The 25410-nt window shown below is 49.1% G+C and overlaps 1 protein-coding gene across 2 annotated transcripts in view; it reads left to right on the top strand.

Moving 5' to 3' along the window:
• The first annotated feature begins 2399 nt into the window (after positions 1 to 2399).
• TOLLIP (toll interacting protein) overlaps positions 2400 to 25410 on the top strand; it is a 41612-nt gene continuing 18601 nt past the window's right edge. Inside the window, exons 1-5 of one of the 2 annotated variants that reach the window (XM_068147786.1) lie at positions 2400 to 2594; positions 13658 to 13807; positions 19678 to 19860; positions 21095 to 21247; positions 24786 to 24876. In XM_068147786.1, the coding sequence (XP_068003887.1) occupies positions 2562 to 2594; positions 13658 to 13807; positions 19678 to 19860; positions 21095 to 21247; positions 24786 to 24876 (610 nt within the window). In that variant the 5' untranslated portion in view covers positions 2400 to 2561. The remainder of the gene's footprint in view (positions 2595 to 13657; positions 13808 to 19677; positions 19861 to 21094; positions 21248 to 24785; positions 24877 to 25410) is intronic. The other variant, XM_068147785.1, reaches the window with a different exon arrangement.

The following is a 25410-nucleotide window of genomic DNA, read 5'->3' as shown; positions in this document are numbered from 1 at the left end:
ACATCTGGATAGCATTTGTTAAAAAGCAATGCAACTAGAAAGTACACAAGCTTTGTACAGACAAGGGCACACACCTGACATTGCAACTGCTGAGTGTTCTTCATCCCCCAGCTCAATCTGGCATCCTACCCTAACCCTAACCCTTCATACACTGCACTACCTCTGCTGAAAAAAAAACACACCCAAACTAGTCCCTTTAGCTTCCTCCAAGAAACATAACCACTTCTCCTGCAAGAAACCCACAACCCTACAAGACAGTTTAGAGACTTAAGCCATTATCATACTATCATAGTATCAGTCAGGGTTGGAAGGGACAACCCATTCCAGGGCTTCACCACTCTCATGGGGAAGAACTTCCTCCTCACCTCTAGCCTGAATCTCCCCACCTCCAGCTTCATTCCATTCCCCCTAGTCCTATCACTGCCTGAGATCCTGAGCAGTCCCTCCCCAGCCTTCCTGGAGCCCCCTTCAGATCCTGGAAGGCCACAATTAGGTCACCTGGGAGCCTTCTCTTCTCCAGACTGAACAGCCCCAACTCCTTCAGTCTGTCCTCACAGGAGAGGTGCTCCAGCCCTCTGCTCATCCTCCTGGCCCTGCTCTGGACACCTTCCAGCACCTCCACATCCCTCTTGTCATAGGGGCTCCAGAACTGGATGCAGTACTCCAGGTGGGGTCTCCCCAGAGCTGAGCAGAGGGGGAGAATCACCTCCCTTGCCCTGCTGGCCACACTTCTCCTGCTGCAGCCCAGGCTCTGGTTGGCTTTGTGGGCTGCAAGTGCACACTGAGAGCTCGTGCTGAGCTTTTTGTCCACCAGCACCCCCAAGGCTCTCTCCTCAGGGCTACTTTCCAGCCAGTCCCTGCCCAGCCTGGATTTGTGCCTGGCATTGCCTCCACCCAGCTGCAGGACCCTGCCCTTGCTCTGGTTGAACCTCATGAGGTTGGCTTGTGCCCACCTCTCCAGCCTGCCCAGCTCCCTCTGGATGGATCCCTTCCCTCCAGCTGTCTGCTGCACCACACAGCTTGGTGTCATCAGCAACCCTGCTGAGGCTGCACTCAGTGCCACTGTCCCTGGCACCCACAGAGATGTTGAACAAGCCTGGGCCCAGGACTGATCCCTGAGGGACTCTGCTTGTCCCTGGCCTCCACTGGGCCATGGAGCCATGGACAGCCACTCTCTGGGTGCAGCCATCAAGCCAGTTCTGTATCCATCCAGTGGTCACCCATCACACCCATGTGTCACCAGCCTGGAGACCAGGATGTGGTGCGGGACAGTGTGGAAGGCTGTGCTCAGGTCCAGGAAAAATAAAACCCAGGAGGTGAATTTCCCCTTCTTCTTAAAGACTGAGAATCCATGTCATTTCAGGCCTGGCTTCTTTCCTAGCTGTAGGAACCAGGGAAGGATGATTTGCTTCTGTAACGGTTTGGTAGGTTGACCTGAATTCTGCTTAGCAGCAAAGGATCTGCTGATAGGGGTAGGAGGGAGCACTGCAGCCTCTCTCCTCAGCTGCCTGGCTGACTTTCAGCTGCCATTCAACTGCGTTCTGTTCAACGGCTCCCCATCAATTACATCCTGTAGTACTCTTTTCCCTTTCCCCGAGTTACCAAGACACAAGCAGAAAGCTGAGGCCGTTCCCACTCCAAGTAGCGGGTAGGGTAGGGTGGAATACAGAGCTGGCGCTATATTTGGAGCGTTTCTAATTGCACTGTTCTATTTCCAGCTGCCAAAATCCGCGCTAGCATTTTAATTAAGGGCTAAATCCGTGCGGCGGCAGCGGCGGCAGCAGCTCCTCCCAGCAGGAAACGGTGATGGGACTTTAAACGGGCTTCGGAACGAGCAGGTCTCCATCCCCCGCGGCGGCTCTCGGAGGGGTATCCAGAGCTGCTTGTGTGGTTTGCAAAGGGCTGCGACCGCTCGGCAAGACGCAGGGGGTCAGGGCCTCGCTGAGGGAGAGCCACCACAGCTAGGCTAGGGGTCCAGAGCAGGCCAGGCAAGGCAGAGCGCCCTTTCTTTACGCGCATTGCACCCACGGGCACCAAAGCCGGCAGGGCCTTCTCCCTGCACTGCCACACAAAGCCGTCGCCCAGAGCAGGCGATGTGCCTCAGGCCTGGCGGGCCCAGACAGAGCTACCTCCGGCCCCAACATGTCGGCCCTGGGCCTCGCGTTGGCGCCGGCTCCTCCCCAGCGCCACGGCGCCCCCTAGCGACGGCGGCGCCTACCCGCAGCGCCGCGCTCCATTGCGGCGGCCATAGAGCGCATGCGGAGCGCCGGCTGCGCGCCCACGCTCCCGCCCCACCCAGCGGGCCAACCCGCGCATGCGGAGTGCGGGGAAAGAGCCGTCCCCCGACCCTCGCCCACTCCGCATGCGCACGGCAGGCTCTGGAAGCCGCCAGAAGGGGCGGGACAACCACGCGCCGCTGGGGGTGGGGCCGGGGTCAGCTGAGCCGCGCGGCCGGCGCTGAGTGACGGCGAGCGGCGGCCCTTGGGCAGTAACGGGAGAGGCGGCGGCAGCGGCCCGGCCTGGCGGGGCGGAAGGAAGCGTCTGGGCCCGGGGCAGGCGCCATGGCGACCACCGTCACCACGCAGCGCGGCCCGGTGAGTGCTGCGGGGTGCGCTCCTGTTAATTCCAGCTGCCGCCTCGCCTTGGTGGTGAGACTTGGCTGGACCCTGCGGGGCCTCTGTCTGCTTCTCTCTCCCCCTGCGGCCCGGCTCCGACGAGGGTGGCTTCCCCTTCTTGTCTCCCATGCAGTCGCGGGGAGGAGGGAGAGAAGAGACATCTCTGCTTCTCCAGACCGCCCGGATACGGGGGAAGGGGTGAGGGAAGGAAGTCTGCTTCTGCTCCCGCTGTGCCGTGCGGGGCTCGAGGAGACTCTGCTGCCCATTCTTTGTCTAAGGGCCTTCCAGGCGAGCGAATGGCTTCAACTACATCCAAGCTAACTTCTTTCGCATGGAAGCAGGGTAGAACATTCTGTTCTTACGGCTGGGCTGGGCAGGGCAGGCTCAGGTCGCTGTCTCCGAGGCTGCCACCTGACATCTGGAAGCTGCAGCGCGCTTGAGGACGCACTGAGTGGCACTCCGTAGGCGTGTGCGCTCGGGGGAAGGAGCCCAGCTCTGCCAAAGCCAATTGAATAATCTTCTGGGGGTTAGTGTGGATAGTTTATTGGAAACGCGTCGCTGCCAGGTTGTGCCCTGGAATAATCTTGCCACACGCCGGGATGTTCTTCGGTGTGGGGGGCATCACTGCAGTGTAAAATCAGCTCTCGATCGATGTGCTGATCCTATATGGGAGAATCTGGTAGTAAGTAACTGCCAGTGTGACGTTGCTCTGCGGGCGAAATGAGGTTGTCTTAATCAGTATTTAGACTGTATTTTACTTCCTAGAAATGGTTCCTTTTACGTGTGCAGCCGTGGTGAAAGCCTTTAGAATAAACCTTTATTAGAATAAACCAAACCAGGTTGGAAGAGACCTTCAAGATCATCGTGTCCAACCCATCAACCAATCCAACCCACCCAAACAGAGTGAATTATTGAACTGCCCATCTTGAAAAATGCATCGCTCTCTGTGGTTATGTCATGACAGCTACATCATGTGATCATCAATTTCATCCCTTAAAATGCTTTATCTGTCTGGTCTTCCAGAGTAGAATCCTTTTACAACAGATTGTGGTGATGGTTCTGTTGTTGGAGTAAAAATTTAACTGTTAATTAACGTTCAAAAGTGAGCAAAACTGTCTCTTGATAGTGTCAGAAGACAGCAACTGCTGTTAGAGTTGAATCTGTGCTGAATTAGTTGCTCTCCCCTAAGGCTTGGTGTTTGAGAGTTAATGGTGTGATTAGAGCCAAGTGGAATTCTTTCAGTGTTTAAGATGTTTTACTCAGAAAGGCTCACAATTACATAAATAGCTGAAAGTAAAACCAGTCAGAGCGTGTTTAAAACTAACTTCACTTCTGGTTATCCTTCGTGCTTGGAGAAGGCTGTGGAGACTGAAGGGAATGGATGCAGGAGTAGGAACAGAGGGAATTGGTAAGAAACTGAGTGTTTTGGCTAAAGCAGGACTGGCAACAGAGGGACTTGGTAAGAAACTGAGTGTTTTGGCTAAAGCAGGACTGGCAACAGAGGGACTTGGTAAGAAACTGAGTGTTTTGGCTAAAGCAGGACTGGCAACAGAGGGACTTGGTAAGAAACTGAGTGTTTTGGCTAAAGCAGGACTGGCAACAGAGGGACTTGGTAAGAAACTGAGTGTTTTGGCTAAAGCAGGAGTAGGAACAGAGGGACTTGGTAAGAAGCTGAGTGTTTTGGCTAAAGCAGGAGTAGGAACAGAGGGACTTGGTAAGAAACCGAGTGTTTTGGCTAAAGCAGGACTAGGAACAGAGGGACTTGGTAAGAAACTGAGTGTTCTGGCTAAAGCAGGAGCAGGAACAGAGGGACTTGGTAAGAAACTGAGTGTTTTGGCTAAAGCAGGAGTAGCAACAGAGGGACTTGGTAAGAAACTGAGTGTTTTGGCTAAAGCAGGACTAGGAACAGAGGGACTTAGTACGAAACTGTTTTGGCTAAAGCTGAAATAGGCCTGACTGCAGACCTGATTTATGTTGGGATGGAGTGGCCTGGCTTTCTGAGGGATGTTCTACTTGCCTGTGATTCTAAACACCTTGCTGTTACTGAGTACTTTCAATACCTTCTTAACCTGGTGACATCCTCTTCCTGGCTTGAGATGAGGTTTTATTGAGAACTTTCTTGGAGGTGCTTGAATATCCTAACTGCCTAGTCCTTAAATGCTTTAAAAGAATACATCTCAACACTTAAGAATGTTGTTACTCTAGATACCTTGTTTTAGAATCACCCAGGTACTCCTGTATATCTCTCATGGCAATCTTTTGTTAATTAAAACTGATGTAAGCCTGAAAATGAAGAGGTGATGATGATCTTGTCCAGCTTTAGTTTTCAGGGTTGGGTTTTTGTTGGTTTGGTTGTTTGGGTTTTTTTTTACCTGATGTGTTCCTAGCATTGGGTGCATGCTGTTCTTCCTTGTCTGAACCACTTCAGAGATGTGAATGTTTTCAAATGAATGACTAAATTGTGCAATATTAAGCTGCCATTCACGGGTGGGGGTGTCAGGGTGATACTTGCTCTCCAGCCTTGCTTAATTCAAGAGGGGAAGACAGAATTCTGCTTGTTTCTATATATAAAGCTGCATTGCAAATCGATAGCCACTAAATGGTGCTGCAGGATTGGGAAACATTTCTCTTGTAGCACTGCAGAGAACAGTTCTGCCTCTTGCTGTTTGAACAGGCAGGAAAATATTTGAGGTTGTTTCACGTGGGTAAGAAGATAAAGTATGGCCTTTTACTGTTGCCAGTCTCGGGTTTATGCCTGTGCTTTCTGGCTTGTGACAGTGCTGCTTTGGTGAGTAATGAAAATTTCTGCTTCTTTAAAATGAAACATGACTGGAATTCATCCTGTTAGTGGTGAATATTCTGTTGGAATATAGATGTCTCTGGCTCTTTTCAGGGTGTTCTGGAATCAGTGTGTTGTCACACTTTGTAATCTTTTGAGAGCAAACCAGCTTTTGAGATCTAAGCTACAGCTGAATATAGAAGGGCTGCTAATTGTTGTCTTTTCCAAGTGAGAGGTGTTAATAAGCAGTTTGATCAGGCTTCAAGTTAAGTCTTAGACACCAGAAACTTAGAGTTGTGATTCCCTAGCTAGCAAAATTAATCTCCATGCTGAATTCATTCACCATGCTGGCAAATATGTGAGTTCCTCCAAAACTAGATCAAGTACCAAGCTAGGACAACTTAGATTTCTGCTCTTTATGATTTGGGGTCTTCTGATGGGCAAGGCTGTATTTATGCTTACTTCTCTTGTCCTAATTACTGTTATTTAACTACATAAGTTTTGTTGCCTTTGATGTTACTTGCAGGTTTGCTTTGAGAGTCTTAAACCTTGGATTTCTGAATCCAAGAAGCAATTCCAGATTTACTGTCCAAAGTTATACATGTCCTGCTGTCACAGCAGCAACTGTGAATACCAAGTCTCATCACCAAAAAAAACATGTTGATAATTCTCAGTATCGTTGAATATTATCACAGAACCACAGAATGGTTTGGGTTGGAAGAGACCTTAGAGGTTATTTAGTTCCCACCCCCCTGCCATGGTCAGGGACAGTTCCTACTGGACCAGCTTGCTCACTTTGAACACTACCAGCTTCCCTGGGCAAATTAAGTATTTTGTTTGTATTAGAATGTGGATATGGGTAGTGTTAAAACCTTTATCTGTGAAGGTGGCAGTTCCCTAAAGACACATTGTGGGAATCCATTTGGATTTCAGAAGCCATTTAAGAGCTTGGGGAAGGAAGATGTCCTTGAGTGTTTCTGAGGAAAAAGTGTGTTAGTTTCTAAGCCCTGTGATCTGACCTCTGGAGCATCTTCCTTTCACAGCAAGTGATGAAGGCAGCATTGGCAATGCTTTGAAGTTCTGGCTCTCTAAGAGAAGTACCCTGAGGCACTAAATGGCTTATTTTCTGCTGCACCTGGTGGCATCTTCTTTTAAGCAAGACTTGGAGGAAAGATAGATCAGTGTTGGTATGTCTGGTGGTAGAGTAGAAAAAAATAATGGCAGTCTGTGCCTGGAGCTGGTGGCAATTCTCTTTCTCCTTAATGCTAATCCTACTGTGAATTCATTAGCAGTGTGGTGGATCTCTGCTGAGCTCGCTCAAGTTCATAATGTTTCATGCAGTGCTGGGCCCCAAAGGGGTTGCAGTGTTCCAGATGTGGTCTAATGAGTGCCCAGCAAAGGGAAACAATTGCTTTCCTCAGCCTGCTGGCAGGGCTTTTGTTGCTCCAGTGTAGTGTGCTCTTAGGCCTCATTGTTGAGAGGGTGCCCTGCTCCTTCATCTTTAGTTTGCTCTCTACCAGGCCCCACATGGTTTTTCTCTGTAGAGCTGCAGCCCTGTCAGTTGTTTTCCAGGCTGTACCAATGCCAGGGGTTTTCCTGTCCAAAGTACAGGACTTAGCCCTTGCTGTTGAATTGTGTTAGATTCCTGCCAGTAAGTTCTTCTGGCGCTCTGTCCTCAAGTATACCAATCACTTCCCCCTAGATTTGGAGTCATCCTGAAACCTGCTGAGTGTACACTCTGTATTCATCTCTGGTTACTGACAGAGAAAATAGGAAATGAGTTATTTCTCAGAGGTCTGTACTGGGAGTGTTGATTCGAGCCAACCTTCAGTGATGGCAACCACTGAACTTCAACTTCGGAACTCTGTGACCCAGCCAGTGGCTCACCCATTCGGCTTGTAATTACCAGGCTTTGGTACTTGCTGCTCTCTCTTTATTCACAGATTCTAATGATTTTGCAGTAGAAGGCAGTTGGGCTGGTTAGGCTTGGTAAAGGCTGATGAATCCCAGTCCCTGTTTTCTTTTTCTTTGTATGTCTAGAAATGGCTTCCAGAGGGACTTATGCTATGACTTTCTTAGCAAGCAAAGTAAAGCTGACCTACCTGTGGGTCCTCAGGTCATCCTTCTTGCCCTTTTGAAAGCTGGTTAGGAGATTTGTCTTTCTCCAATTGTGGAGGACTTCTAATCTCCATGACCTTTTCAAAGATGATAGGGAGTAGCCATGAAAAAATATCAGCCAGCTCTTTCAGGACCTCGGGATGCATCAGATCAATTTCTTCTGTAGAGTGCAAAACATAGGTCAAAATTCTCTCTCATTGATTCCTTCTTAAGAACATTGAAATCATTTAAAAGAGAATGTAGAAAGTTTTGGTTTTAAGTAGCTAGGTGTTGAAAGCTTTTTTTCTTGTTTTTTTACCTGGAACTTCTTTGAACCCTAGACCTATGGAGGTCCTCTCCAGTGCAGACCCTTCTGTGATTCTATCAGGATTGCTTGATGATGGCCAGTGTGGAAACATTAGCTACGGCCCCCTGAATGTATCATGCATGATGGTTCCCTAAGTCAGGGCATTTGTGGTTGCCTTTGGTTCTGCTTTAGAAGAGAACAGAATTAACAAGGTTGGAGAAGACCTTTGAGATCATCGAGTCCAACCTGTCACCCAACACCATCTGATCAACTAAACCATGGCACCAAGCACCCCATCCAGTCCCTTCCTAAACACTTCAGTGGTGGTGACTCAACCACATCCCTGGGCAGCACATTCCAATGGGTAATTACTCTCTGTGTAGAATTTCTTCCTAACCTCCAGCCTAAACCTCCCCTGGCACAGCTTGAGACTGTGTCCTCTTGTTCTGGTGGTGGTTGCCTGGGAGAAGAGACCAACCCCCACCTGGCTACAATCTCCCTTCAGGGAGTTGTAGAGAGCAAGAAGGTATCCCCTGAGCCTCCTCTTCTCCAGGCTAAGCAACCCCAGCTCCCTCAGCCTCTCCTCACAGGGCTGTGCTCCAAACCCCTCCCCAGCTTTGTTGCCCTTCTCTGGACACCTTCCAGCATCTCAACATCTTTCCTAAACTGAGGGGCCCAGAGCTGGACATAGGAGTCAAGGTGTGGCCCTTCCCTTGCCCTCCCTTCTGTTTCTAGATAATTCATATTTTTGCTATGCAGTCAAGTTTATTAGGAAACAATTACAAGGCAGGCTTTGGGGTTTTTTCTTCAGATGAATGCCTGCTAAAAAGTTGTCTCCTGAACGGTAGTTCTACCCTAGCACAGGCTTACTGATGTCCTGCTTGAAAAGATACTTCTGATAGAATTCAGATGCTAGATGGAATGAATCTTTTATTGCACAGCTAATGGCAGAGTCTCTTGGAATTCCACATTCTTCCTTAAATGTTGTTGTAGTACAGGGATGTGCGTTTGTTGTACTGTGGGTGTTGAGTGGGACCAGTGATACAAGCTTGTCACTTGTTCTGCTTGCTTTAAAAAACAAAACCTGGTTGAGCTGAGGTTATGTAACTTTTTGGTTTGGGTTTGGAGGTGGCAATTATGTGCCTGCCTTTTAATGCTTGGAGGAAGACCTGAATTAGGTTTTCTTTACAGATAAAAAGACTGTAGACTAGTGATTTGATAGGGAATCAACTTATCATTAGCATAAGACCTTACTAAGTGATGTGTTTTCCTCAGTAAGAATCTCTCCTAGATACTTCACTGACTGTATCACCAGGACTTGCTTTCCAGATCTCAGGCAGAGCTGAACATTTAAGCAAATAATAATAATAAAAAAGCAGGTTGGAAGAGACCTTCAAGATCATTGCATCCAACCCACCTAAACAACTAACCCATGGCACCAAGCACCCCATCAAGTCTCCTCCTGAACACCTCCAATGATGGTGACTCCACCACCTCCCCGGGCAGCCCATTCCAATGGACCAACATCCACCTGTCTACAACTTCCCTTCAGGTAGTTGGAGAGGGCAATAAGGTCTCCCCTGAGCCTCCTGTTCTCCAGGCTAAGCAGCCCCAGCTCCCTCAGCCTCTCCTCACAGGGCTGTGTTCCAAGCCCCTCCCCAACTTTGTTGCCCTTCTCTGGATACCTTCCAGCAGCTCAACCTCCTTCCTAAACTGAGGGGCCCAGAACTGGACACAGGACTCAAGGTGTGGCCTAACCAGTGCAGTGTACAGGGGCAGAATGACCTCCCTGCTCCTGCTGGCCACACTGTTCCTGATGCAGGCCAGGATGCCCTTGGCCCTCCTGGCTGCCTGGGCACACTGCAGGCTCATCTCCTGTTCCCCACTTTTCCTTTTGGAGAGGTTTTTCTGCTTGGGTCTTTTGGGAATTTAGTGAAAGCAGCTGTTTTCAGTGTTTGTGTATGTCTGCTCTGCACTTCCAGGATGAGGATCACAGAATCACAGGGTGGTAGGGGAGAACATTGAGTCCAACCCCCTTGCCAAAGCAGCATCACTTAGGGCAAGTGACACAGGAAGGCATCCAGGCAGGCTTTGAAACTCTCCAGAGAAGGAGACTCCACAACCACTCTGGGCAGCCTGCTCCAGGGCTCTGGCACCCTCACACCTAAGAAGTGTCTCCTCATGTTGAGGTGGAATCTCCTGTGTTCCAGCTTGTACATGTTGTTCCTTCTCCTATCACAGGGCATGTCCTATCACCATGCCAAAGTGCCTGGCACCTTCATCCTGACACCCACCTTTCAGATATTTATAGATGTTGATCAGATCCCCTCTCAGCCTTCTCTTCTCCAGACTAAACAGCCCCAGGGCTCTCAGTCTGTCTCCATAGGAGAGATGTTCAAGTCCTGTAGCTTTGTATGAGGTAACTGAATGATGTAAAACCAGCTTAGATGAAACTGCCTTACAGATTTTGTTTGTCCCTTTTGGGCCTCAGACCAGAGAGTTGTTTATATATTTTAAGAAGTATTTAGATGACTTGAATAACACTTAGAGATGTTATTAGACTTCTCATGTGCATGAATAAAGCTCTCCAAAGTCCATATTAGGATGGTTGAGAGGAAATAGGTTGTCCTGTTTTCTGAGAAGCTAGCATAGGGAGCATGCCCATGTGGCAGTGTAATTTCAGAGCTGCAGCCACCACTTGTCACTACAAGAGACCTTTATGATGTCTGTTTTCAGAGTTGTTCATAATAGGCATTTCTGAAGCTTCTGGAGGTGGAGGAGCTGCTGTGTTGTAAATGCCTTGCTCATTCTGGTGCCATTTGAGTGGATTATGTTTTATTTTTAACCTAACTCCTTTTTTAATAACAAGTGTTCTAATGAGGCTGTTGGGCATTGGAACAGGCTGCCCAGAGAAGCTGTGGAGGCTCCAAGCCTGAGAGTTTTCAGAGCCAGGTTGGTCAGGGACTTGATCAACCTCACGTAGAATAGAATAGAGTTAACCAGGTTGGAAGAGACCTTTCAGATCATCAAGTCCGACTTACCACCCAACACCATCTAATCAACTAAACCATGGCACCAAGCACCCCATCAAGCCTCTTCCTAAACACCTCCAGTGATGGTGACTCCACCACCTCTCTGGGCAGCCCATTCCAGTGGCCAGTAGCTCTTTCTATGAAGAACTTCTTCCTAACATCCAATCTAAACCTCCCCTGGTGCAGCTTGACTGTGTCCTCTTGTTCTGGTGCGATGTAGTAGGAGGGGTCCCCATCCCTGGCAGGGGGTTGGAACTAGATGGTCCCTCCCAAGCCAAACCCTTCTGTGAGAAGGCTTAAACTTAAATAAGCTTTCTTTTAATGTTAGCATTATATTTGAGCTTAATCTTCTCCCTCTCTGCCCCCATTTCCCCCCTTGTTTTTCAGAACTTAAGCTGCTTAAGATATTAATATTTTTTTAAGATACTTATAAACAAAACTAATTCCTTCTTCTCCCTCCCAGCAGCCTAGCAGGAGGCATCCAGTACTTCCTCCCTAGCTTTTTGGATAGGCTTCCTTTCTGGCAGGTAGCACCTCCTGCTGCCAGGATCCTGAGGCTCTGGGGTAGCAATAGTCACACAGAATGTGATTTGGCAGGAGCTGCAGTTTCTGTCTCCAAGATGCAATCTTGACATGCAAGTGCTGTCTCATCTTCAGAAGCTATGTCCTAGAGGCTTGTTAGCTTCTCCAGCTATGTTCTGTAGGCATCTGTCTGCCAGATACACAGTTGAGTAACCTTGCCTGGGATTGCAACACAAGAAACTGCACCTTAGTCTTGATGGGCTGAGCACTTCCATGGTAAATGTGTAACTGGCTCTGCAGACGAGAAACGAGGACAGCTCAGTGATAAACATTCTGTGCCACTTTATTTGCCTTGTAAAGTTTATTCTTATGGTGTGCTTGTTATTTTAATGTGATGATGGCTCTCCATGTGTTGCTGATAACGTTCACTGAGCATTTAAAACCTAGACACAGCTCACTGTTGATTGACAAGGAAGAGGTAGAAACTTTCTGTTACAAAGCCAGCAGAATGTGCAGGGTGACTGCTGAGTCATATTGTCACATTTCAGCTTCCTTTAATATGTTACTGCTTTGGGTTTTTCATTACAGTTCTTCCTTGGGATATATCAGATTCTGAATTCCTCCTTTGTTTGGAGCATGGTGGAATTTTGTCCATGAATTGTCCCCAGGGTTAGTTACAGGCTGGCTGTGTCTCACCTTAGAGAAGCATTAGGGCATTTGAATGTTGAAGGATTGAGTTAGGTGGAAGGATTTGGTTCACAGGAAGCATTGTCTGTCTGATGTGTCTTGAAGGTGACTGTGAAAGTGACCCTTTCAGATGAAGGCAGGGTGCTGTGTCACAGGGATGATTTGCTCTAGTGGGAGTGATGAAAAAGTGAAGGAGCTGGGTGTCCATTAGATGCCATCTGTGGTAGCTTTGGTAGCTTTAATTTTTGTAGGGCCTACTTAATACTTAGTTAGAACAGCCTTGGCTTTGCTTATCCAGCTCTTTGCAGAGGCTTATAGAATAGAATAGAATAAACCAGGTTGGAAGAGACCTTCAAGATCATCGTGTCCAACCTATCATCCAACACCACCCAACCAACTAACCCATGGCACCAAGCACCCCATCAAGTCTCCTCCTGAACACCTCCAGTGATGGTGACTCCACCACATCCTCAAGCAGCCCATTCCAATGGGCAATCACTCTCTCTGTGTAAAACTTCCTCCTAACCTCCAGCCTGAACCTCCCCTGGTGCAGCCTGAGACTGTGTCCTCTTGTTCTGGTGCTGGGTGCCTGGGAGAAGAGACCAACCTCTGCCTGTCTACAATCCCCCTTCAAGTAGTTGTAGAGAGCAAGAAGGTCACCCCTGAGTCTCCTCTTTTCCAGTCTAAGCAGCCCCAGCTCCCTCAGCCTCTCCTCACAGGGCTGTGCTCCAAGCCCCTCACCAACTTTGTTGCCCTTCTCTGGACACCTTCCAGCAAGTCAGCCTCCTTCCTAAACTGAGGGGCCCAGAACTGGACACAGTACTCGAGGTGTGGCCTAACCAGTGCAGTGTGCAGGGGCGGAATGACCTCCCTGCTCTTGCTGGCCACACTGTTCCTGATGCAGGCTAGGATGCCATTGGCCCTCCTGGCTGCCTGGGCACACTGCTGGCTCATGTTCAGCCTATCATCAACCAGCACCCCCAGGTCCCTCTCTGCCTGGCTGCTCTCAGCCACTCTGACCCCAGCCTGTAGCACTGCCTGGGGTTGCTGTGGCCAATGTGCAGCACCTGGCACTTGGATGTGTTCAATCTCCTGCCCTTGGCCTCTGCCCATCTGTCCAGCCTGGCAAGGTCCCTCTGCAGAGCCTCTCTACCCTCCAGCAGATCAACTCCTGCCCCCAGCTTGGTGTCGTCAGCAAATTTACTGCTGATGGACTCAATGCCCTCATCCAGATCATCAATAAAGATGTTAAAGAGCACAGGGCCCAGCACTGATCCCTGGGGCACACCACTGGTGCCTGGCTGCCAGCTGGCTGTGGCACCATTCCCCACCACTCTCTGGGCTCAGCCTCCAGCTTGTTCCTAACCCTTCACAGTGTGCTCCCATCCAAGCCATAGGCTGACAGCTTGGCCAGGAGTTTGCTGTGGGGGCAATGCCTTATGTTGGCAATGGGTGGTTTTGAAAGGGCATGAGAAGGCTCTTCACATGAGTTGGTTGATTTATGCTTTGCCCATGCTCTCAAACTGAATTAAATTCTCCTGAATGTTTTCTAATGCTTCTCCTTGCTCATTGTGCATGTGGATGACAGAAGTTTGCAGGTGTGTGTTCTCTTTTGCAGGTGTATGTTGGTGAGCTTCCTCAAGACTTTCTCCGCATTACCCCAACGCAGCAGCAGCAGCAAATCCAGCTGGATGCCCAAGCAGCTCAGCAGCTCCAGTATGGAGGCACAATGGGTACCGTAGGCAGGCTCAGCATTACAGTGGTACAGGTATGCACAATGAAGGCATTGTAATTTAGAATATTTAGAATAAACCAAACCAGGTTGGAAGAGACCTTCAAGATCATCGTGTCGAACTCATCAACCAATCCAACCCACCCAAACAGCTAACCCATGGCACCAAGCACCCCATCAAGTCTCCTCCTGAACACCTCCAATGATGGTGACTCCACCACCTCCTTGGGCAGCCCATTCCAATGGGCAATCACTCTTTCTGTATAGAACTTCTTCCTAATATCCAACCTGACCGTCCCCTGGCGCAGCCTGAGACTGTGTCCTCTTGTTCTGGTACTGGCTGCCTGGGAGAAGAGACCAACATCTGCCTGTCTACAACCTCCCTTCAGGTAGTTGTAGAGAGTGATAAGGTCACCCCTGAGTCTCCTCTTCTCCAGACCTCCCTGCTCCTTCTGGCCACACTGTTCCTGATGCAGGCCAGGATGCCATTGGCCCTCTTGGCTGCCTGGGCACACTGCAGGCTCATGTTCAGCCTGCCATCGACCAGTCCCCCCAGGTCCCTCTCTGCCTGGCTGCTCTCCAGCCACTCTGACCCCAGCCTGTAGCACTGCCTGGGGTTGTTGTGGCCAATGTGCAATTAATTAGTACAATTAATGTTTTTGAGCTGTGGCCACACACACCAAAAAATCTGTTGGAACTGGAGTTGCTAAATCCCTTGCACAGAGGAAGAGAGTAATGCTTCAAGGTTTTCTAGCTTTGTGTTGATGTACAGCCTTCCATGTTTCTCTCAGCCTGGAGAAGGCTCTGGGAGTACCTTATAGCTGCCTTTCAATCCCTGAAGGGTGCCTCCAGGAAATCTGAAGAGATGCTTTTTGTAAGGATGTCTAGCAGTAGGACAAGGAGGAGTGGTTTGAAGCTGAGGGAGAGCAGGTTTAGACTGGCTGTTAGGAAGAAGTTCTTCAGTATGAGAGTGTTGAGACTCCAGAACAGGCTGCCCAGGGAGGCTGTGGATTCCTCCTCCCTAGGGGTGTTCAAAGCCAGGTTGGATGAGGCCTTGAGCAAGCAACTGTGATTGAGAGGTATCCCTGCCCATGGCAGGGGGGTTGGAGTAGATGATCTCTAAGGTCCTTTCCAGTCTGAGCTATTCTACAGTTCTGATACATCAGCATTTTGTCCAGAGTCATCTTTCATAGCAGCGGTGCAGCAATTTCCTGTAAAGCCTGCTACTATCACCCACAATCAAATAAACTAAGGGGGTTTGGCAGGGAACAGCTTTCTCTGAAAGCTTCTGTTAAGGAGGCTTCCTTGAGAAACACTGAATGTTGGAAGGCTTTAGCATTTGGAGGGTATTACAGGGAGCTGCAGTTGTTTTACATACGTTTCCTTGACTGCTCTGTTCCATCACCATGTCCTCTAGTGCATTCCTTGGTTTTCCTACTGCTTTCTTAGTCCTAGCTCTTTTGTTTTCTGCTTCCTCTTTTCCCTTGTTATCCTTTTTTCCATCTCTTGGCAGCACTGTAGTTCATTTTTGTATGAGACTTCAGGTTTGAAAACTTACTTGTCCTAACATAACTCTTTGTCTACATTAGCACCCCAGATGTTCTTCATACTAACTGAACACACCTCATCTTTCCCAAGTGGTGTTGTGATGGGTTGCACCCATCCTGAAAGTGGGGGGTGGGGGGAGGAGGGCATTATCCCCCTGGGAAACTGAGTTGGTCTGTTCCATTCCCCTCCCTGTCCAGCAAGACTATAGAAAGGAGGACACTGCAGCCATTAGCTCTCTTGGGCCCTGCCTTTGCCTGGATGAGGACTGCTGCTGGCTCCCTGCTTCTGCCACATGGTCAGGCCTGATCCTTCTCCCTCCTACGTCCACACCTCTAAGAGACTGGTTTTGTATAAAAAATAAAGCCTAGTAGCTGTTCATGATGCTATGCCTGTGAGTAGCCACTTGTTAGAGTCTCACAGGATAGCTGAGCTTAGAGAGGACCTCTGGGATTTAATCCAAACCTTATCCCACCCCTACCCAGCCCCAGGCCAGTCCCTTAAGAATTGAGGAGGATGTTTTGTACAAGGAAAGGCAGAGGGAGCTAGGGAACAGTCTTAGGGGGAATCTTAGCAACTAGTAGTCCCTGCTGTTAGGTGTTTACAAAGAAGGCAGCCAGGCTCTTTTCAGTGCTGTCTAGAGGAAAGACAAGGGGTGCAGTGAGCACCACCTGAAACTCAGCAAACTATTTGAAATGAATGAAGAACCTTTATTGTGAGGTTTCAAACCTCAGAACAGGTTGCCCAAAAGGGTTGTGGAACTTGCATCCATGGAAGATGCTCAGAAATTGTCTGAGCTGTTGACTCTGCATTGAGTGGGGAGCTTGCATTAGACAGTCTGCAGAGGGTTCCATCCAACCTCAGCCATTCTGTGAATCCCTTAGTTGTGTAGTGACCCCGTTGCTGGACTTGTTCAAGTGTGACCATGTCTTCTGCAGCCCAGGCCTGAGGAGAATAGTACTTCAGGTATGGTCCCTCCAGTGCTGAGTGGAAGGGAAGCTCTTCTTTGACCTGCTAGCTGTGTTTTCCCTTATGCAGCCCTGATTGCATATTGCCTATCTTCTTTGCTTCAAGGTGCATTGCTGGCTTATTCCCACCTTGGTGTCCATCAAGACCACCAGATCCTTCTTTGCAGGGTTGGTGTCCAACCACTTGGCCCACAGCCTGTAGTTGTGCATTGTGGCTTCTTCCTCCTCGGGGGCAGAACTTTGCACTTTCATTTGTTGATCTTTGGGATTCCCATCTGGGCTCTCCTCCAGCTTGTCTGGGTCCCTCTGAATGGCAGCACAGCCTTGTGATGTCCCATGAGATAGTCTGCTCTTCTGGGAGCTCAGGCAAGACCATGCTGGGAATCTTGGCTGCGTATTCAGGCATGTGACATCCTGAACAGCAGACTTACCACAGTGGTGTTAACCTGTGGAACATGAAAAGCTGGTTCAAGTCTTTTCTATTTAAATATCTGCTGATAAAATACTTAGAGCAGCCTGCCTGAATTCTGTTACTTCCCTCCCAGGAAGATTAGAAAGTATTTGGGAGAAGGTAGTGTACTGCTGCTTTTTCTTCTTGTGGATGCATAGGGATGGTGGTGAGTTTGTCTAAGCACAGTTGAATGTGCCCTCTGAAATTACTAGGCAGACAATTTATGTGCATTTTTTGGATGATGAACTGCTTAACAGGATGACTTCAGAATCTAGACAGTGCATAATTTAGGTGCCAACTTTCTTACTTGAAGCCCACAGTTACAATTGGAGACCTTTCTCCCCAGCTCTCATGTATGAATTACTGAACTAGCATGTGCTCGGAAGGAGAAAAGAGCTTTCCAGGCCACAGCTGCCTAAATCTTGTGCAAGTTTCAACTCTTCCAGTTCTTTAAATGCCCTGTAGGGAGGAGGCATCCTAGGCACCATATTTTGTCACTTGCTTAGCTATAAAAAGAACCCTGGGCTGCTCAGAGAAACAGCATGTCCAGAAAGTCCAATTTCTGTGTTGGCACAGTTCTGCACTAGTACTCACTGTGTTGTCTTCAGGGCTGTCATCAACTTAACTTTGTTCTATTCCTCTGATGTTGTAGCAGAAGTGAGTTTGATGTCTTCTGATTTTATGCTAATGTAGTACTTCAGTTGCCACTGAATTCAGTAATAGCAAATGCACACACTGAATTAAGGAAGTTTGAAAGCACTTGGAAAGATATGATGTAGGAGATTTTTACCTCACTTGAACTGCCTTTGCCTTTTGGGATGAAGCACAGAGCAGTGGGGAATGGAAGGGACCTCTGGAGATCTAGCCCTACTCCCCTGCTAAACCAGGGTTACCTACAGCAGGTTGCCCAGGACTGCAATATCCAGGTGGGTTTGGAATCTCTCCAGAGGAGACTCTGGGCAGCCTGCACCAGTGTTCTGTCACAGTCCCAGGAAAGAAGTTTCTCCTTAGGTTCAAATGAAGCCTCCTGTATTCTAGTTTGTACCCATAGTCCCTTGTCCTGTAACTGTCCACCACTGAGAAGAGCCCAGCCTCGTCCACATGACCCCCAACTTCATGTGTGTTTATCAGATTCCCTCTCAGTCTTCTCTTCTCCAGGCTAAACAGACCAAGTCTCTCATCCCTTCCTTGTAAGAGGGGTGCTTCAGTCCCCTAATCATCCTCACAGCCCTGCACTGGACTCTCTCCAGTAGTTCCCTGTCTCTCCTGAACTGGGGAGCCCAGAAATGGAATCAATACTCCAGATATACTCTCAAGATTATCAGCAGGTCAAGGAAGGAGAAGCTTCCTTGACCTGCTGGCCTCACTTTTCTTAATGTAGCCTACAATACCATTGGCCTTGGCCATGACAGCCCATTGCTGGTGGCTGCACTCCCAGGCAGTTCTCCTCAGAGCTGCTCCCCAGCAGGTAACCCCTCACCTGTACTGGTGCAGTGCTATTCTAGAATTATTTCTCATCCTTCTTCCTTCCTGTCCACCTCATAATTGAAGCCTTCTTCAATATTTGATTCACTTTGAGAACTAATAGAATAGAATTAGCCAGGTTGGAAAAGACCTTTGAGATCAAGTCCAACCTATCACCCTACACCATCTAATCAACCAAACCATGGTACCACCTCCAGCCTAAACCTTTCCTGGCACAGCTTGAGACTGTGTCCTCTTGTTCTGGTGCTGGTTGCTTGAGAGAAGAGACCAACTCCCTCCTTGCTACAACCTCCCTTCAGGGAGTTGGAGAGAGCAAGAAGGTCTCCCCTGAGCCTCCTCTTCTCCAGGCTAAGCAACCCCAGCTCCCTCAGCCTCTCCTCACAGGGCTGTGCTCCAGACCCCTCCCCAGCTTTGTTGCCCTTCTCTGGACACCTTCCAGCATCTCAACATCTTTCCTAAACTGAGGAGCCCAGAACTGGACACAGGACTCAAGGTGTGGCCTAGGCAGTGCTGAGCACAGGGGCAGAATGACCTCCCTGCTCCTGCTGGCCACACTGTTCCTGATACAGGCCAGGATGCCATTGGCCTTCTTGTCCCCCTGGGCGCACTGCAGGCTCATGTTAAGCTGCTGTCAACCAGTACCCTCAGGTCCCTCTCTGCCTGGCTGCTCTCAGCCACTCTGACCCCAGCCTGTAGCACTGCCTGGAGTTGTTGTGGCCAATGTGTAGAACCCGGCACTTGGATGTGTTCAATCTCATGCCCTTGGCCTCTGCCCACCTGCCCAGCCTGGCAAGGTCCCTTGGAGAGCTCTCCTACCCTCTAACAGATCAACTCCTGCCCCCAGCTTGATGTCATCTGCAAATTCACTGCTGATGGACTTAATCCCCTCATCCAGATCATCATAGTTTAGGAAGGAGTTTGACTTGCTGGAACGTGTGCAGAGGAGGACAATGAAGTTGGTGAGGAGTTTGGAACACAGCCCTATGAGGAGAGACTGAGGGAGCTGGGGCTGCTTAGCCTGGAGAACAGGAGGCTCAGGGGTGACCTTATTGCTCTCTACAACTACGTGAAGGGAGGTTGTAGCCAGGTGGGGGTTTGTCTCTTCTCCCAGGCAGCCAACACCAGAACAAGAAGACACAGTCTCAGGCTGCACCAGAGGAGTTTTAGGCTGGATGTTAGGAAGAAGTTCTATACAGAGAGAGTGATTGCCCATTGGAATGGGCTTCCTGGGGAGGTGGTGGAGTCACCATCATTGGAGGTGTTCAGGAGGAGACTTGATGAGGCACTTGGTGCCATGGGTTAGCTGTTTAGGTGGTGTTGGATTGGTTGATGGGTTGGACACGATGATCTTGAAGGTCTCTTCCAACCTGGTCTGGTCTATTCTCTTCTATAATAGTGATTAACTCCTGAAGTTGATGCAAGTGCTGCATATTCACAGGCTTTCTCTCGTGTCCCAGGCAAAGCTGGCCAAGAACTACGGGATGACTCGGATGGATCCCTACTGCCGGATCCGCCTGGGCTACGCTGTGTACGAAACCCCCACGGCGCACAACGGAGCCAAGAACCCGCGCTGGAACAAAGTCATTCAGTGCACCGTTCCCCCAGGCGTGGACTCTTTCTATCTAGAGATATTTGATGAGGTCAGAACTGCAATCTCTTAGTTATTCAGTTCCTCCCCATCTCCTCTTTGGCCTGAGGTTTGGGTGAAATCGTGCAAAGAAAGAAAATGGAGTTACCCGAGGCAGCTTCTTAGCTGGGGGCAGCTGAAACAGATACAGAATCCCAAGAGCAGCAATGCATAAGGTTTCCCTCTCCCCCAGGCATGTCAGAGCTGTTCCTTTGCTAGCTGATAAGGGGCAGAGAAAGAAGCGAAGATGTCTGATGTTTAAGCTTCTCCTTGCTGTCAGAATGCCCAGCAGCCTCCTGTTCTGTACTGGCCCCATTAAAAATAGCCTGCTTATACAATGCTGTTTCACTCAGAAATCCTTCAGTGTTATTCCAACCCAGGAGGAGCTTGGAAGCCTTCCCAGGCTCAGAAATGCTGAGAATAAAACTGCCAAATACAGCCTGGGTGTAGTCACTGGGATTTATTAGCAGAACCAGGCTACAGCTGAGGCTGAAGGCTGTGATTTGCCTGGTTTTTTTGCTGCCTCTTAACTGTGTGTAGTAAAACTTGACACTGCAGCACTTGTGTGGTCATTAGACAAGTGAGGCCTTTGGATGCTGTGTTTGTGGGCTTTGATGGGTTCATAGATTCATAGAATGGTTTGGGTTGGAAAAGACCTCAGAGATCCTCAGATCTAACCCCCTTGGCATTGGCAGGGACACCTTCCACTAAAACAGGCTGCTCAAGGCCACATCCAATTTGGCCTTGAATACCTCCAGGGAGGGGGCATCCAAAACCTCCCCGGGCAACCTGTTCCAGTGTCTGTTTTACTGCTGCCACAGAGGTGGCAGATCAGTTCCTGTATTTGTTCCTGAGTTACTGAAGTTCACAGTCTATTGTAGGGCAAGCATAAGCTGTTTACATTCAGTTAAGGGCCTCTGATGTGCTGTCACTAGATCACACAGACTAAGCTGATACCAATGTGTTGTGTTGCTAGATGTGTTCTGCTTCAGGTTTTGAACTTCTTGCTGTTCAATACCTGCAATCAATCCAGAATCCCACTGCAAGCATCCTTCATGCTTGTGGGGACAGGGAATGGAGGAAATGGTTACCAATGCTTTAGCAGTTTCCAAAGGGATGACTTGAAGTTGGCAAAATGAACTAGCAGGAGGCTGCTGGAAGTGTTAGTGCAGAGTAATTTAAATATTGGGTGGTGGTTTTTTGCCCAGGATAATTAACTTGATGATGCTCTTTCAATCCCACTCCAGAGGGCCTTTTCGATGGATGACCGCATTGCCTGGACACACATTACGATTCCTGAGTCTCTGAAGCAAGGCAATGTGGAGGATGAGTGGTACAGCCTGAGCGGGAGGCAGGGGGATGACAAGGAAGGAATGATTAACCTGGTGATGTCCTACACGGTAAGCTGAGCGTGGGCTGCCGGGGGGAAGGCAGAGAAGCTTCTGGAGTAGCTGGAAGTAGAGTGCAAATAGAAGAGAAGAGAATTAACCAGGTTGGAAAACACCTTTGAGACCATCGAGTCCAACCTATCACCCAACACCATCTAATCAATTAACCCATGGCACCAAGCACCCCAGCTACTCTCTTCCTAAACACCTCCAGTGATGGTGACTCCACCACCTCCCTGGGCAGCACATTCCCATGGCCAATATCTCTTTCTAGGAAGAACTTTTTCCTAACGTCCAGCCTAAACCTCCCCTGGCACAGCTGGAGACTGTGTCCTCTTGTTCTGGTGCTGGCTGCCTGGGAGAAGAGACCAACACCCACTTGGCTACCACCTCCCTTCAGGTAGTTGTAGAGAGCAGCAAGGTCACCCCTGAGCCTCCTCTTCTCCAGGCTAAGCAACCCCAGCTCCCTCAGCCTCTCCTCAAAGGCTGCGCTCCAGACCCCTCCCCAGCTTTGTTGCCCTTCTCTGGACCCCTTCCAGCATCTCAACATCTCTCCAAAACTGAGGGGCCCAGAACTGGACACAGGACTCAAGGTGTGGCCTAACCAGTGCTGAGTACAGGGAACAATGACTTCCCTGCTCCTGCTGGCCACACTGTTCCTGATGCAGCCCAGGATGCCCTTGGCCTTCTTGGCCCCCTGGGCAGACTGCTGGCTCATGTTCAGCCTACCATCAACCAGTCCCCCCAGGTCCCTCTCTGCCTGGCTGCTCTCAGGCACTCTGACCCCAGCCTGTAGCACTGCCTGGGGTTGTTGTGGCCAATGTGCAGCACCCAGCACTTGGATGTGTTCAATCTCCTGACCTTGGACTCTGCCCATCTGTCCAGCCTGTTGAGGTCCCTCTGCAGAGCTCTCCTACCCTCTTAACAGATCAACTCCTGCCCCTAGCTTGGTGTCATCTGCAAATGTACTGATGATGGACTCAATGCCCTCCTCCAGATCATCAGTAAAGATATTGAACAGGATGGGGACCTACACTGATCCCTGGGGGACACCACTGGTGCCTGGCTGCCAGCTGGCTGTGGCACCATTCCCCACCACTCTCTGGGCTCAGCCTCCAGCCAGTTCCTAACCCAGCTCAGAGTGCTGCTGGCCAAGCCACGAGTAGTTCTGTTGTGCCTTACTGGGTGGTGTGTGTGTGTTAGCCTTTAAAAGAATGACTCTTAAACATTGGGAATAGCAGTCAACAGCATGTATTTGAATAGTATAATGTATTATTATCTATGTATTTCTGCTTATTATATTTATTTAGCTTATATGTTTATTATTATATATTATTATAGAATATGCTTATTATATTTAGCTGTGTCGATTTGCTACAGAAAATAGTTCTTGGGGAGGCACTCAGTGGGTATTTATTTATCTTGGTTTGCAGTTATAATAAAAAGATCAGGTTGTTCTCAGAATCCCAGAATGCCTTCAAGTTGGAAGGGACCCTCAAAGGTCCAGCCCCCCTGCAGTCAGCAAGGACATCTCCAACTAGAGCAGGATGCTCTGTGCCCTGTCGAGTTTGTCCTTGAATGCCTTCAGGGATGGGGCCTGCACTACTTCTCTGGGCAACCTGTTCCAGTATTTCACCACCCTCACAGTAAGCAGCTTTGTCCTGATGACCAACCTAAATCTCCCCTGCTCCAGTTTCAAACCATCACCTCTTTTCCTGTCACCACAAGCCCTTCTAAACAGTCCTTCCTCAGTTCTGCTGTAGCCTCCTCCAGGTACTGGAAGAGTGTTGTAAGGTCTCCCTGGAGCCTTCCCTTTTCCAGGCTGAACAGCCTCAACTCTCCCAGTCTGTCCCCATATGGGAGGTGCTCCAGCACTCTGATCATCTTTGTGGTCCTCCTCTGGACCTGCCCAAGCAAGTCCATGTCCTCCTTGTGCTGCAGGCCCCAAAACTGACCACAGTACTCAAGTGTTCCTGTGCTAGTAGAAGTATAAAACATAAATCCTCAGTCAAATGGTCCCTTGGCATTTAGAGCAAAGCTTTGTGGAATCAGTCATAGAAATGTTGAGGTTGGAAGAGACCTCTGAGATCATCAAGTCCAACTGCTCACCTGGAGCTCACAATCTCACCACTACTGCTCAGACAACTCAAGCAGCAATCTCACACTAAGTTTGGGGGTTTAATTCCATTCTTGTTCATGTGGTGCTCCTGGTCTTGAAATGCTGCCCTACCCTGGTCCATTGTGCAGCTCATGGACTATCCTCTCTGTTGTGTCACCTGCCTTTAGCTGTTGGATTGTATGTGCAGCCCTAAATGCTTCCTACTGCATTTGCACATCAGCAGGAGTTCAAGGTTGCAGTTGAGATGACAAATGGGGGCAGATGTTCCCTGTTTGAAATTCACATCCTGCCCCACATCTAAACAGTTGTTCATTGACCCCAGAGGAGATGTCTAATTAGCCTATAGTTACCTGTGGTAGTAAAAGGGAATGGAGTTAAACTGATATCAGTGACCTGGATGAGAGAATCCAGGGCACTGTAAGCAGATTTGCTGATTGCACCTAACTGGGAGGAGTGGTGACACATGTGAAGGCTGTGCTGCCATTCAGGAGACTTGGGCAGGCTGGAGAGTTGGACAGGGAGAAAATGAATGAGATCCAACAAGGACAGGGGTGGAGTCCTGCATGTGGGAAGGAACAGCCCCATGGATTGGTGTAGACTGTGGACTGATCTGTTAGAGCAGCTCAGGGGGAAAGGACCTGGCAGTCTTGGTGGACAATAGGATAAAGGAGCAGGGAGATCATTCTGCCCCTGTACACTGCACTGGTTAGGCCACACCTCGAGTCCTGTGTCCAGTTCTGGGCTCCTCAGTTTAGGAAGGATGTTGACTTGCTGGAACGAGTCCAGAGAAGGGCAACAAAGCTGGGGAGGGGTTTGGAACACAGCCCTGTGAGGAGAGGCTGAGGGAGCTGGGGTTGCTTAGCCTGGAGAGGAGGAGACTCAGAGGTGACCTTATTACTCTCTACAACTACCTGAAGGGAGGCTGTAGACAAGCAGAGGTTGCTCTCTTCTCCCAGGCAGCCAGCACCAGAGCAAGAGGACACAGTCTCAGGCTGCACCAGGGGAGGTTCAGGCTGGAGGTGAGGAAGAAGTTCTATACAGAGAGAGTGATTGCCCATTGGAATGTGCTGCCTGGGAAGGTGGTGGAGTCACCATCACTGGAGGTGTTCAGGAGGAGACTTGATAGGGTGCTTGGTGCCATGGGTTAGTTGGTTGGGTGGTGTTGGATGATAGGTTGGACACGATGATCTTGAAGGTCTCTTCCAACCTGGTTTATTCTATTCCACTCTATTCCACTCTCTTCCACCTAATTCGCCAGGGACTTTGCTTACCATTGATGAGCACTTTGTGTAGGCATAGTGCAACACTGAACACAGGACATGGATTTGCAGCGTGGCTGTTGGTTAGCAACTACTGGATGAATTGTTTGAATTGCTGGTTTGTGGGTTCTTTATTTCATGGTCAGTTCTAACCTGTGCTTTCTGTGTCAAGTCTTTGCCAGCTGCCATGATGATGCAGCCCCAGCCAGTGGTTCTGATGCCCACCGTCTATCAGCAAGGAGTTGGATACGTGCCTATAGCAGGTATGTTTTCTCTAAGTGAAGACTCTGGCAACTTCCAGGTGAAGGGTTTTGTTGAAATAACTACCCATTTTCTTTTGGTTTTCAGAATGTAAAGGTAGCTATGAAGCATTTCCTCTGTAACCATCTTTCCCACGGTAGGCTTTTGGGAGGAGGAAGTGAGTGAGTGAAGGGTAGGCCTGCTTTCAGTCTTGTGCCCTGTTTGAGGGAGCTGTGTGACTTTGATTCGATGGATTAAAGTGATTCACAAGATGGAACAAGTAGCTTGAAGTCCTCTCTTTTTCAGTATTTATTTTAGACTTGTGTCAGGTTGCTGAATAAATACCTAGCAGGCTGCACTCTGATGTCATGTGTGCTTATTGAAATTGTGGCAATCCATGTGTGGAACCACTCTGACTTCAGAAATTGCAGCAAGTGACTGCTGCTGTCAGAGCTGCAGCTTCAATAGCCCATGAAGGGCCTGACTCTTCTCTGATGCCTGTCTGGAAGCTTTTTGCACACTATGTGAGACATGTAGCAAAGGGAATGAATGAAAAA

The sequence above is a fragment of the Melanerpes formicivorus genome, unplaced genomic scaffold (assembly GCF_026170545.1).
Source record: "Melanerpes formicivorus ecotype bairdi unplaced genomic scaffold, bMelFor1.0.p_v2 SCAF_16, whole genome shotgun sequence".
Lineage (NCBI taxonomy): Eukaryota > Metazoa > Chordata > Aves > Piciformes > Picidae > Melanerpes > Melanerpes formicivorus.
Note: the sequence above shows the minus strand (reverse complement) of the source record. Positions and strands in the feature narration are given on the sequence as shown.